We start from the raw sequence: 15,262 nt of genomic DNA, 5'->3' as shown, positions 1-15,262 counted from the left end.
GCGTCTTTGTATTCAGCCTCTGCGCTCTCTCCACAGTCAGACTAAACAGTGGTGCTGCTGGTACTGCAGGCTTCACACTGATCAGGCCGCAGAGCTGTGAAGCGGTATCAAATATTAACACTACATTTTAAACAGAGGGGCTAAGTTAAAACAGCGCAAAGAGGCCAAGAGACGCTAGACCTAGTTATCACAAGGTTAAACAGGGACCAGCTTGGAGCAACAGGACAATTTCCTTAATACTGCATTAGTCTTTGACAACGCCTTACAGATGCTCAAAGTCACTTTACAATTCTGTGCCTTAACAATCACTCCATACTCTGTGGTGGTAAGGGACGTTAGTGGCCACAACTGTCCTGGGTAGACTGGCAGAAGAGAGGCAGCCAATTTGCGTCATCGGCCCTTCCGACCACCACCGACTACTCTTTCACTTATTGTATATAAGTGAAAGAGTAGTAGTGATGGCCAAAAAACTTGTATCGCTCTTCCTGAAGCAGACTGCTTCCAAACACGGCATCGGAGCCGGTTTCAGTAACTGCTGGTTACGTAACCGTCTCGAAAACGGCTTCATTCTTGAGTTGTATCAGTGTCTGAAAGCGGGTCATCGGCTCAGAGCGTTTTACTGTGTTGCCTTGAGCGGCAAAGCGCTAAACCATGGATGTTTTCTGATCCATAAAGAGATGTAAATCATTAAATAAATGTGTGGTATTTCTCCCATTGAAGTGTCTGTGCCGAGCTGTGGGCAAGTCAGAATAAATGCTTTTCCTATTCTTTACAAAGTACTGCTTTTGAAGAGATACAAAAGCAGGCGTGGATGGCTGACCAGGCGAGGGAAATGTAAGGAGCGCCATTTACAGCAAATAGTGCCAAAATCTGACTGAATGAAATAAAAATATTGCGGATTGATGTCCTGCCCTGCCCACTGGAGGTCCGTTTACATTGCGCTGCCTTTTGTTCTTCCTTAAGCATTACAGGCTCTCACAGGTCAAACTAAAAACTGTATGAACCCCATTGTGAGCTAAACAATGTTTGTGTCTTGAGAGAAAGAGATGTAGCCTATGCAGGTCCTGCTGTGGCGTGGATCGGCCTGGTCGTAAACAAAACAAATGCACATGTTCACCCCCACTCCCCCTCTCTCTCCCGCAGAGTCTGGTTGGAGGACAGAGTGTTTCTCCACGTACTTCCGACTTAAATGTGCTAAGTCTGGAGCTGCAAGATCACAAAGTGTGCTCCAAATCAGCGCAAAATGTGACGCTATAGTCACAAGATCGGGCCCAAAGTGTTTCACGGCTTCACTCGCCCATCACTAGTGATCAGAGAAACCAGCATGCCTGAAGGAAACTTACACAGACAAGGGGAGAACAGGCAAACTCCATACAGAAAGATCCTGTCCAGCCCCGGGGCCGAACCCAGAACCTTCTAACTGTGAAACCAAAAACATGCACAGTCAGGTGATTCTGACCATTAGCTTGTCTCGACATCTGGAGATGCCCCAGCGGCATCGAAGCATGGTCTAAATGCAGAGGACATATATTCCTACAGTGACAATACAGTACCTAGTAATTGTATTCATTTGAACTACACATTAGCAGATTAGTAGTTACATTTTGTACTTCATGGTTAACCCCACTGTCTGTCTACACTAACAGATAAAAAAAAGTTGCCACAAAAAAAGGTAATATGCTGTAATAGTTTTTTGGACCACCTTTAGCTTTGATTACAACATGTTTTTTCAGTGAATTGTTTGCCTTTTTCAGCGAACCACGTTGTTTTTCTGTATACTTTTGTACGTCTTTACCATGTTTTTGTGGAGGTTTGGTGGATTTGTTTACTTTGAGAGTCCAAATGGTCCTGAAGAAAGCAGCTTTTTGAAGGTAAACAAAATGCAAGCTTATCAGCTAAACCCATTTGAGATCTACAAACATCTTCTTCTGAGACACTGAACAGTGAAGAGGCACCAAGAGCCCCCACACCTGCAGCACGGAGGAGGCGTCACAAGAGGAGCTACAGGAAACAACAAAAGGGACCAACGAGGAGATGGTGATAGACTGTGGAGGGAGCTGTGCAGGAGGAAGAGGAAGGACGAGGTGGAGCTGACCAGTGCAGGACACCACGCTCTGAGACGGGGACAAGCCCAGGAGGCGGTGCACCGTTTCAGATGATCAGAGGAGACAGAGGGCAGCTACAGTTTCTCAATCCTCCAAGGTCATGCGGGTGGAGTGGCTGAAGGACAACGAGATCATCGACCCGGCCAAGGACAGGAACTTCTACATCACCGTGGACCACAACCTGATCATCAAGCGGGCGCGTCTGTCCGACACGGCCAACTACACCTGTGTGGCCAAGAACCTCGTGGCCAAGCGCAAGAGCTCCACCGCCGAGGTCATCGTCTACGGATTTCCCATCAACCAGTGCTCCTCCTGTGACCATCTGTGAGATCAATAAAGTACCATCTTATCTTATCTTATCTTATCTTTTCACGGTGGCATTGCAAGCTTCTGCAATGCCAAAAGATCCAGAGTTTCATTCATTTTTCACCCAGATTTTGTATTGATGTATGATGGGAGAGTGTGACCACTGCACAAAGCCTTCTCCAGCACATCCCAAAGTCTCTGAATGGGGTTAAGATCTGGACTCTGTGGCGGCCAATCCGTGTGTGAAAACAATTTCTCCCAGAAACCACGCTTTCACAATGTGAGACACGATGAATCCTGGCATTGTCCTCTTGGAATAATATGCTTGTGCCATCAGGGAAGAAGAAATCCACTGATGGAATAACCTGGTCATTCAAGATGTTCAGGAGGTCGGCTGATCTCATTCTTTGGGCACATAGTGTTACTGAACCTAGACCTGACCAACCAGCGACCCCAGATCACAGTCCATGTGTTTTTTTGTTTTTGTTTTCATTATACAATCGCACAACGAAATTGCATAGATAAGTCTGATAATAGAGACAGAAAGTGAATTCAAAATAGTTTTTTGGGTTGACGCTTACTCCTAACCTTTAAGAAGTATTTAAAACATCATTTCACACATTTCACAACATTGAGGGGGCAATAGTGTCACGGCTGTGTAAAAAGAGATCATATCCCTGCCAGTTCATGGTCAATAAACATACTTTCATTATGCACATCGCGCATGCCAAAGAAAGGTCTTATTTCACAAAAGTTTGCAGTCTACTGAAGGACAAAGATTTCTTTTTCTTTGTGTATTTGTACACTTATTGTTCCTGTAGAGAAGCACTTTACCCTTTTCAAATCAAAATGCAACTTACTGCAATATTTAATTTTGTCGGCGTAATCTCCAGTGCTGATGTGTTAATGTGACTGTGTGAACTTTTAAGCTGTGAAATACTTTGTTTTCATTTCTACGTTTTGCAGCTCAGCTTGTGAGGCTGCTAAGAGGCAAGTGTGGAAGCGACAGGGCATAAACATGAGCAATCAGTAGCAGACTTTATTTTCCCAAGAAAATTTGGAAAATATTTGAAGACGGTCTATCTAACAAAAGCATAAAAATATTTCACCGCTACTTCAGACAAAAGGCAGTAGGATCTTTATATACTAAATTCTTGTAAAATATTTGTTTACCCTGGACACTGTTTTTGCCCAGAGTGTGTTTTAGAATGGTTTGTAACGAACAATTAAGGAAGTAACAGTGTCCAGTGTTAAAAAATATTGTCCACACAAATATTACACGTTGAGCAAATTATTCCTGGTTTTAATTATGTCCCGAAACATGCTGAAGCTCCTGTCAAGTCTCATTACCTCTTACTGACGGGTAATTTATCGGGACCTCAATGACTTCCTGGAAAACAACAGCCGGATGTATTGTGACGGAATAATAAAACACGGGCGAAAAAGCGAGCAATTAGGTTTTATAATCTATGGAGATGAGCAATTAATGCCTTGTAGGAAGCTGTGATTCTGACTTTTAATCAAGCCACAGTTGTCTCTGGGCCCATAAAGTCACCGAAGCAACTTTATGAATAATGCATGACCCATTAATGGTGATATTTCTCACGTCCACTAATGATGTGAAGGAGCGCAATGGTTCAAATTACACCTCATACGACTGCCATCAATGTGGGGTTTCAGTCTGATCTCGATGAACTACAACAGATTCCGCTGTAGTGTGATCATACCGTATTTGTCAATGCCATCAAGGCTGCATTCAGTAAATGTATAAATGGTTCGTGCAAAAAACAAACTCTAGTGGTGATGTCTTCAAATTCAAACTAAAAAGCTACAAAACATGGTTATTTGTCAACCCCCTGTTGACAATGTAAGAATGGAGCTCTCCAGTCCTCCAAACCCTCTCCCATTCCAGAAGTAATATAGGGTACACAGATTATTCAGTTTATAATGATTTTGTTTTTTCTGTAGATGACATAAAAATATTACAGATTAAAGTTAATCACCTTTGTGGAAACTCGGGGCTGTAAAACACACAATTTGAATATGTATCTGAATATTTCAAAATATATTAAACATCATGTTAAATTGATCTTGACATATTTTTGGCCCAGTCTACGCATTTAACCCCTTATAGGGCACTCAAAGAAATACTTTGAAATAAATAATTTCGACTTGAGAGTGTTATTGGGGGACATAACACAAATTTGATTATTTACCATATTTGTTTATTTGCCCTAAAATATTCAAAAACTTCTTTCAGGTCTCGGGGTGCTGGTATTCAGGAGGCGTTGTGTTTTGTGACACTGATGTTTGAATGATCACACCTGTCATAGGCATGAGCTTTTCTAATGTGATTTTTCTAATTGTGCTTTACGTGCAGTGGGAGGGGCCAGTCACCTCCAATATTGTTTGCCTAAAAACTAAAAATAACCTTTGGCAACATAAAAACATATTCTTTTATCAAGAAAATACTGTAACGGGCATGTCTAAATATGGACAAAAGTCACAACTGAACAGGGCGTATGATCAAATATGGTGCTTGCCTTTTCATGCTATTCACCAATAAAATGTGTGAGTTTCATCAACTTACTATGATTAGTTTTCAAGTTATGTAAAGAAATGTACCATGAATTTAGCCAAACTTCTGTGTTTTTCAGACTTCAGAGAAAACAGGAGTTTAGAGCACGACCGGTCTCAAATGCCCCAGTATTGGGATCTGTGATGTCGGGTGATCTCTTCTGATTGGCTGAGTGAGGACTACATGCTTCTTTACCTTACTGATGTGCAGCAGGGAGGCCATATGTAAAGTGTGCAGAAATTACCAAAAATAGTCACTTGCCCTATAAAGGGTAAAACCTGTGTACTGTTTATCATTGGACAGGTTTCATCATTTCATTGCTTGGCAATGGTTGTGAGCACTGAAGCCCTCTAACCTTCGGGAATGTTCGGGAATGTTGCATACATACTTTAATCTTCTTGCCCACTTTGCTGACAAAAAGAAGCTGCATAATACTGTATTTCTGAACACCTGATATACACTGTGGACCTCCTTCGGTCACAATAGCTCATCACCCAAGATGCTTCAATCCAGCAGGCTTCAGATATGACACATATTCAGGCGTTGGAAAATGTGAATGTGAAAAATAACAATAGGGTCGCAAAAACAATTCTACATGCAATGTAGCGTTTCTACTGCAGGGCTCATATACAGCGCTATTAATGTTCCTGGTGCGCTCTGAGACTGTACCTTCGTGGTTGACACAGGACACGTTCTGTGCCACTGTCCCGGGTCCACAGTGGCTTTGAGCAGGAGCACATGTCCGCCCCTGGATGTCCCAGCGGAAACAGGTTGGATCCTCACATGGCATAGACTCCACCAGGTGAGGGCAGGTGTCAGCGGGGCTGCTAGACACCCACAGCACCTCTCTTGTCCTCGACCGGAAACCTGCAGAAAAATATTCGATTTGTTTCTCACATAATAGCAAATGTAGAAAGCACAAACAATTCCACTTACTAAGCAATAGCAATATATATATAAAAAAAAACAAATATAGGACATCTGGCTTAATACAAACGGCAAATTACTGCACTGCAGGAGGTAGATTTTCTCATGAAGGGAAATGCGATCAGTCTATTTGACTGTGTGACATCAGCATTTTATAATATAACATGCATAACACTGAAATGACTTGCATATTCAACATCTCTGCGAGCCACATCAGTCCACAATGACAGCATTAGGTCAATGTGGTCCGCGGTGATGGAGAGGCCAGTCCCACCTCTATTTATCAGGCTTCATTTTACCACCAGCATCTGTCTGTACTGAGATTTACTGTGGTCTTGTGGCCTAGAGTTACAATGTCTTTCAAATGGAGAAGCATTAGGCTGTAAATAATGTACCAACCATTACTCTACAATTCGCGTCAACCAGAGAGCCTGAAAACATAATAATGTAAAATCATACACGGATAAGGCATAACAATATGAGTAATTGCCTATGATCGGTTTGGAGAAAATGTGCTGGCCAAAGCAGCCAAATACGTTTACTCAAGTCAGATTTATGTTACTTACCTCAAACAGAAATGTATTGTATCAAAAAAATAATTAAAGGGGGGGTATTATGCAAAATCGACTTTTTCAAGCTTTACATCATGTTATTATGTCATTCCCTCATTAAAAAAGTGTTGCCTTGGCACATTCACGTATTTTTAAGTAATCTGTAAAAACTCTGATGGCAGCCATTTTAGGGATAGGTTTGCCTGAGTCCTCCTAGGAACGCCCCCACCTCCTGGAGACGCCTCCGAGCTTTCGTCACCAGCCGAGTAACCAACCACTGCTCCTCAGCAGAACCCCCTCCCCACTGATGCCACAGACAGCGTGTGGAGGGGGCGTGTCGGAAAGGGTCAGAGGTTCTTAAAGAGACAGAGGGCTATTTCAAGACATTCGCTACAGCCATTTTGAGAGAGCAATTTTATAATTTTTAAGGCAGTTATTCTAATTTACTGCATTTACAGACCAACAGAAGGTTTCGTCATCATTGTAGTGTGCTATAGACTGGTGCTATGTGATTGAAAAAAGCATAATACCCCCTCTTTAAGATAAGGTTGGCCTACAAGAATCACAAAGTTTACATTGTTCATGTCAACTTTAGCATTTGACATTCCTAGATTATGGTGGTCATAAGGTACTAATGCATCGACAGCTGCCCTGGGATAGATCAACAAAAGTGAGGGTACCAATCTGCACTGTTGGTAAATTCAACCCACCACTCACTCAATATTACATTATACATTACATAGATATAGGTATGGTGGGTGAAGTGTCTCACCCAAGCACACAACGACAGTATTCATCAGTCGCCATCACTGACAATAACATCCATGGAAGAACATTCTAGGCGCACTCAGTTGCCTTGTGTGCGAAATGATATAAATAAACATGCCTTGCCTAACCAACAGAGCACATAATAGAATAAAAATAAATCCTTCAAAATGACAGTACTCAAGTTCCTTAAGTAATATAGCTGGTCACTACTCACTTGTGACAGCCAGCTACTACTGTGCACTCATGCACTGTTTTTCTGACATCTTTTTGTTAAACGAGCATTAACCTCAGCAGCGACTTGTCTCTTGCATTGGACACACCTTTCATTGTGTCGTTGGTTTCTTTCCTAAACTACAATCGACAACTGCAGACTATAAAAGCTACATATTTGGAGATGCTCTGGCCTACTTGTCTAACCATCAAAAAATGGCCCTTGTCAAATTCACTCACATTCTTACCACTTTATGCTTTTATAAACACATCAACTTAAGACGAAATGTTCACTTGCAGTCTTATCCACAATCCAGTTAAAACAATTTGTCTGTCTTCCCCTGTCAGTGATCACAAAAAATAATGCAACTTTTTAGAAATATTCAGCTGTCAGTTGTCAGTGAATCTCAAAACACATTTTGCCACAGTGTCAATCATTTTTGCTACGGCTGCATATGCATAACGCCGTACATCACCTTATTTTATCCAAGAACAGTAGAGGACTCTTTATGACAGACATTATATTTGTACGTGAGGTGATTCTGTAGGTGCCAGAGCAAACCCAGCACATCTCGGCAGGAAGGGCCCAATTTAGCACAAGAACAGCGGCAGCTCAGGAGACACTGTGAGACCTGATAATTGGAGAGACAGGTGTCATTGTGAGAGTCCTCCAAACTGCAACTTGACCCCAATTTTTACTTTAGAAACACCTTTGACTCGCCTTTGCAATCCGCCCTCCTCACCTTTCGCTAAAGATTGTAAACAGCGCGTTTTATAGCAAAGACTAAACATCTACCGAGTCTAACAAATGAGCAAATTATCATCTCTTTTCAGTGAATTGTATTGCGGCAACTTTGACCCCCACTACTCTTACGTTCACATTGTGCCAGCTTAACTTTGTTGTACAGTTAGATACTGCAGCTACTTAGTGGATCTGAGCGGCAGTAAAATATGTATATGGAGCGATGAGACTGGCACGATAAACACAATGCCACTGTGATCTTTCCTTATGTCAAGACGGCACATTTTGCTTATATGCAAACGAGAAGTTGATGAATTCTCTGTGGAAAGGGAGGCTTGTCTCTTTCAGCAGGTCCAGGATGTTCGAGAATATGATTAAACTCAACTTCAAGCCCAAATTGTCTGCTTCTTGGACATAACACAGAACAGCTGTGGCAGCTCAGAACCGTCACCTCTGAGTGTGACGGAGAATGTACAAATTTATGCATCAATTTCTAATTTATTCAGCTATAAAATACTGGGTTATCAGAGAGGTACAGTAGCAGCAATTGCCATGAAACCACAGAATACACATGCGTCACACGTTAAGAGCGCAAAAAGGCCAATTAAAAATGTACACATATTATTTTTGATTTGTGAGCGCCGAGGGGGAACGTGTCACTGGATGATCAAGTTCACTTAGAGTTCATTACGTTTGCGCATGCTGAATATTATGCATGTATATCCAAGGCATAACGTGGGATTTCTGACCGCATACATAATACCCAATCAAAGGCGCAGTGCTCTTTTACGGGGATAATTGCGCAGGCTGTGGCAGGAAGGGTATTTGAGGTGAGACTTGTTGGATTAATGAATTCACTGGCGCGATCCAAATACTGTATTGGTGAGGTGTTCAACTGAAACTGGTGGTTGGTTGAAAAAAGGGGAAAAAAAGACTCTAAATGAAAGCAAGGGAAATAAATTCATATATATATTAAAACTAAAATACCAAAATCCTATCGACAATGAAGTAAAAGTTTTGAAACAAAATTGGATTTCAAAAGGCAACACTGTAAAGGCGACCATACCGGGATGACGCACTGCCGCTGTGCATTTGAAAATCTCCTCTTACAACCTTTTGTTTTAACGCTTTCACCGAGGTTACATTTCCCCAAATTTTCTCTTCCCATTTTAGCCTTTATCACATTGCAGCTTGTTGTTCGTCTACTGTTACACTCCTCCAAAGCCCCACTCAGGAATCCCTTCAAAGACCAAGTCATTATGTCTGTGTGAACCGCGCAAGGATTCACTAAAAGGTCTGCGCCTCATGAGAGCAGAGAATGTAATAAATATACCCTATGGAGATGAGAGGGAGTGTAAGTGCATGAAACAACCGCGTGAGGTCTCTTTAATGACCCTTCTGATTGTGCCGCGATGTGCCGCACATGAATAACCGCTGGCTATTCATTTAATTAAATCATGTCCAGCGCTTTATAGAAAGACAATGCACACTCATTTAAATTTTCTTTCTACATTTTGACCATTTTTCAGTTGAAGAGCAGACTATCTTTGCAGTAAATAGTTCCAGCCTGACCTAAGGGCATTGAAGTTGGCACAATTCTAATTGGGCCTTTAATATGTGGAACAGAACAGTGCATGCTCTGTAGGGCCGTGGTTCTCAAGTGGTGTACCTACCCACCTTTAATATGTCATAACAAGTTAGGTAAACTTTGCTTGCCGTATAAATCTCAGCAAATCTGTGTTCAGCAGGCATTCAGCTCTCAGCAAAAGTGAGTTTGCAGTTCTCTCCTCGAGTTCACACAGGGCAGTAATGACAAAGGTTTTGAGGGAGATTTGGGAATCCGATTTGACGTCCTTTTCGAACATTTTCAGAGGTGATTGCCAGGCTCTCTCATTTCCCTGATGGCGCTAGAAAAGCTTCTTGCGGAGTGATGAGATGGAGAGGTATTTCTGCAGTTTCCCTTGTGTACTAAGTCTATGACACTCCAGCAGCCGCAGTCTTTTCTGTACTCACATCACCGGCTCTTTGACCTTGGCACATGTCATTCACTCACCGCACCGCTGAGTCCTCTGACAGGCCAATACTCAAGCTACCAATGGAAGAAAGTAGCTCCATCCTTCTCCATAAATAGAACAATGTGTGCTACTTGTGTGTGTGTAAATATGCAGGTATTTAAAACCACACTTTGACGAGCTGATTCCGATCCTAAAAATAAGATAAGACACATTTTTTTACTCATTTGCATACATGAGGCTAGACGTAGCTTTAATAGTGTAGGTAGAGACAATAACCTGTTACTTGCCAGCTTAGGGTCCGAGTTAGCAATTATACATGCTTTTCCAATGACATCACGCATAGTTCTGGTGGCCATTTTGAAAACTGAAGTAGAATTATGCAGTACTACAACATGCAACAATATCTCTACTCAGGATGAAAATGACAGACATCTGATTAACAGTGGCATTTTATGTAATCGTAATCACTGCTCAAGAAGATAACAGTTCAAACACGGCCCCAGAGACGCACGTTTATGTGATATAACCAGAAAATGTGGCACAGACGTAGCAGCTCTGTCTGTCGAGCTACAGCAGGATTTACTAAAGATCTGCTTCACTCCTCAGACTAGATTAACACATCAAAGAGAAAACAGAAAACGTTTTTCTGTGTGTTTTACAGTTTGTCATGTCAACAGAGTCTCAGTCTGAGTCAGTGTTGAAGCTGCTCAAGACGTTAGCATGCTACCGGTTAGCAACTGTCAACTATTGACACTTGATTCAATCGACTGTATTGTTGCATGTAGTAGTTCTGCATAATTGTACTTCGGTATTCAAAATGGCCACCATAACACCAAAAGTCACATGACTAAAAGGCATGTATACATATATATACATACATACATACATATGTATACATACAAATCTCAAAGCCTATTGACAGGAGAGCTTACAGCCAATAGGCCAGAATGACACCTCATTTGAAAGCCAAGACCATCTAGTTTCTAAAACCATGTGTAAGATCTGTGTGACTGAAACACAATTTACACGACATTTGCCGTTCCTAAACCTAATCATAACCCTAGCCCCAGATAAGGTTAACAGTGCTAGCCATAGATGTACTACTTCGTGTACATTTATCATCAATTTGTTTTACTTTAAAATTTGAATCTGAAAGCAACAGTACTATACTTGTCTCCTTCCCACCATGTGTTGCACATTGCATCAGACAGGTGAGCTCTGGGCTGAGGGTTTGCAGGTCAGGTGTTAGATCCAAATGGTGCTGCCTGCTGCGCTCACGAGAAGCTAAGAGACCAACGATCGATTTCAGCGCTGCCCAAAGCACTTACTGCAACTCACATCCCGACCACAGAAAACAATTTGGTGTGGGCTTGCCCCTGTGGATATTAATAATTGAAAGGTTTCTTGGTCATGCAAGGAGTTAAGGGCCACACGGCGATTTGATGTTCAGGAAAATACATTGCTTGCTCTGGTTCACTTCGTATCGAAGCATTACTATTCTGCCTCACCACGCGCAATTTATTTCCCATGCGGGTGCACAATACGATAAGGCGTGATACTATAGAAAAATCAGGCCGCATATCAAACGTTGGTAAGGCAATTTAAATATGTGATTTTCTGCAAGGCGGATGAGGTAGTATGGTTAGTTGGCCCACGCCTGGAGATGTATTACGGTCTATTCTGATGTAACAAAACAGAGCATTCAATAGAAATTCAATGTCACTTGAGAGTCATGCCCGAGCAAAAAAAAATAAAAAAAATACTCAACTTCTGCGGCTTCAAAAGGATTCTCCCATCTCTTTAGAGGCAGCGCAAATCTCGGAAAGTGATTTTTTATGAGCTTCACACTCTACTCACTGTGCTCTGCCTTTTTATGAATGCCATCAAAAATCGGCAGGCCACGAGAGAGCCCCGGCGCGAGGCAGGGGCAGATGCTGCGTTTCCCGCTTCTTGAAATGTATTAATGGCGCTGTCTGTCTGAGCGTGAAGATCCGGGGGCTGGAGAGGCTGAGCGATGACCGGAACAGCCCACACTCCAGTGGCTCCCCGGGGGTCTCTCACGCACATTTACGCACGGCAGGGACCAGGTCATGGCGCCCTTTTAGCACAGTGGCAGTGGCACGGCTGTCAGGGCATTGATGCGCACTAATACATGTTGTAGTACAGACAAGTTCTCACATAAGCAAGAGGTCATGACAAGAGTTCAACAGGAGCATGCAGAGTATGAGTATAAATACTTTTACTCATGTGATTTAACACAAGAATTTTTTTTAACTTGTGCGAACTATAGGAAAAGTCGATGACACTAGAGGTAAGGTGGGGATGTGTATTATACTAGGACAAAATGACAATATGGGATGGAACTACCAACCTTTGGATTGGGGTCAAATGCTATGCCACTGAGCTACTGCCAACCAAAAAGCTTCAGAATTAACAATTGTTCTGTAAATGAAATTGCATAATATCTACACTTTCCAAACCAGGCGCAGATGATTTTTTACAGCAGGCACTTGTTGATAACTGGAGTTGTTGCAGTTATAGCTGGGGTAATAAAGAGGTAAAGGTTAAGGTGCTTTATTCATACCCGTAAGGAGCAGTGGGCGGCAGCAGCACCACGCCCGGACAACCATGGCCAGATGTGGAGCCAGGCTGATGGTCAGAATCATCTTGCTTCACCTATTATACATGTTTTTAGTGGTAGGGGAAATTAGAGTACCCGGAGGAAACCTACGCAGACACAGGGAGAACATGCAAACTCCACACAGAAAGGTCCCGTCCAGGTGGGAATCGAACCCGGGACCTTACAGCTGTGAAGCACGAGCGCTAACCGTTGCACTACTGTGCCGCCCCTCTGATGTAATAGAAGTTGGAGCCACAGGGTCTCATCATTGTTGTTTGCAGATGATCAGCACCTCCAAATCCAAGGCCATGGTTCTCAAAAGGTAGCCTGCAGGTCGGGGGAGAATCCTTGCATCAAAGGAGTTCAAGTATCTTGGAGTTTTGTTCATGAGTGAGGGACAAATGGAGTGTGAGATTGACAGATGAACCGGCACAGCGTCTGCGGTCATTGTATCGAACAGTTGTGATCAAAGAAGGAGCTGAGTTAAAAGCAAAGGTCTCGATTTACCAGTCGAGCTACATTCCTGCTCTCTCCTATGGTCATGAGATTTGGGTCATGAAAGGTAAAAATGGCAGATACGAGTGGTTGAAACGAGAACTGCACAGGGTGGCTGGGTGCACCCTTCAATACTATGGTGAGGAGCTCAGTCACCCGAGAGGAGCTCGGAGTAGAGTTGCTGCTACTTCCTGGCATCTTTTTCGGATGCCTTCTGCTCATCTTCCTGTTCCGGGCGTGTCCCAATGGGAGGAGTAACAGTAACACTTGCCTGTAGTAGCAGTACGTATTTCACAGGCTCATCTCAACAACAGTTCTTTAGGATTCATGTCACTTTTCAGACAATACTTTGTACTTGAGTAGCAGACACTGTTGAAAAGCTCAGGTGCGCGCAATGCAAATGTTTCCCCTTACCAGTGTTTCTGAGCTAAGCCACAGGTGTGAGCTTTCCCTTTATCCCGTCTATTTTCATCCAGTTGCATTTATACATGGCCTACATCCACGGGAGCGTTCATCCACTGAGCTGGCCATTTTTCAACAAACAATTACCTCTAAAAACACACACTGTCCCCGCATGTCCAACCCTGCTTTGTCAACCCTTCTCTACCGGCCACATTATCAATGTTCATGCAGACAAGGCACAAAACGCTATTGTTAAGATATTGAAAACATGTCGCGGCCACATAATACAAACACCTTACAGAATAATAGACATTTTGTGCTAACAGAGGGGTTACTTTTGCTTTTAGCAGTTATTTTACTCACATGTTGTTGGTTTATACAGTATGTACTATACTGATTGAAAACAATGTATCCGGGAAAACAGTGTCCCCCTCTCCCCTTCACAACAAACCTCTAGTCTCATGCTCTAATCTCCCTGCTCCGTGTTCCTCTGTATGAAACTTCAGCGGATGTTTTTGCCTGTTGATGCTCTGGAGTGGAGGAAAAAGCATAGCCAGAGATCGTAAGGTAAAAAAACGTGCTTCCTGGTTACATAGGGAGCTCGAGGTAAACAGAAGGAGCTTGTATTAACTTACGCCGCAGCACTAGGCTTGGTCAATGGGGAGGATTAAAAAATTACTCAAACCTGCATGAGTGGCTCAAAACATTGTAGTTATCTCTAAATAGTAGACTGCACTGTACATGAAACCATGTACAACAGGGCTCTGTAAAAGAAGGGCACAGGGTTCTCTAATTTGTGTAAATTCTAAAAGTAGATTTACAGATGTGGAGCAAGCTTTAAAAATAACTGCATTAATAGCTGATGGTCCTTTGAAGGAGATGGCATCAAAGTTCCATACAAAATAATTGATCATGGGTCACTGACATAAGTAAGCTAATGAGAGCCATACTGAGATTCTGTAGCAACGCAACCTTTTTAAAAATATGGTTGGCTTGAAAAACATGTCAGAATCGTAGGTCCTGTGTACAGGAGTATTTATTATAATATAGAAAACAAGAGAATAGAAAGGAAAAACTAAATGAAATCCCTGTTTTTTTTTTTGTGTATGTCTCAACAAGACACTTACCGACCTTCCCTAAAGTATTTGTTGTATTGGTGGACTTATTTTGACTGTTATTGTGCTTGAAGAAGCCATTGGCACAATATTGCTTACTAATAGTCTGCTCCCAAAAACAAAAATGACGTACCATCACAAGGATACTGGACTGAAGAGATATATTTAAAGTGTCTAATGATCTGTACTTTTATCCAATCCAATATTATGACAAGAAATGCAAATTCTTCTTTTTAACTTTTAAGCTTCATTTTAAGGAGGTCACCACATCAAAGCATCTTCCTTCTTCGTCCAATCCTCAGCATTCCCCTTTTAACAGCATGCATAACTTTATTCATTGATTTAACCTCCAAATAATGCATGATGCATGGCCCTTAAATACAAAAACTTAAAGAAAAAGTTTAATATATATATTAAATTAATATATA

The 15,262-nt window shown here is 42.2% G+C and overlaps 2 protein-coding genes across 2 annotated transcripts in view; both read right to left on the bottom strand.

The window, feature by feature from the left end:
* Window positions 1–15,262, bottom strand: part of thsd7ba (thrombospondin, type I, domain containing 7Ba) — a 254,772-nt gene that overhangs the window by 120,248 nt on the left and 119,262 nt on the right. Inside the window, exon 8 of the mRNA XM_079563517.1 lies at window positions 5,659–5,856. Coding sequence (XP_079419643.1) covers window positions 5,659–5,856 — 198 coding nt within the window. The remainder of the gene's footprint in view (window positions 1–5,658; window positions 5,857–15,262) is intronic.
* LOC306968168 (histamine N-methyltransferase A-like) overlaps window positions 1–15,262 on the bottom strand; it is a 208,948-nt gene that overhangs the window by 148,090 nt on the left and 45,596 nt on the right. The window lies entirely within an intron of this gene.

Source organism: Gobius niger (assembly GCF_951799975.1).
Source record: "Gobius niger genome assembly, chromosome: 9".
NCBI lineage: Eukaryota > Metazoa > Chordata > Actinopteri > Gobiiformes > Gobiidae > Gobius > Gobius niger.
This window is presented reverse-complemented; position numbering and strand designations above follow the sequence as displayed.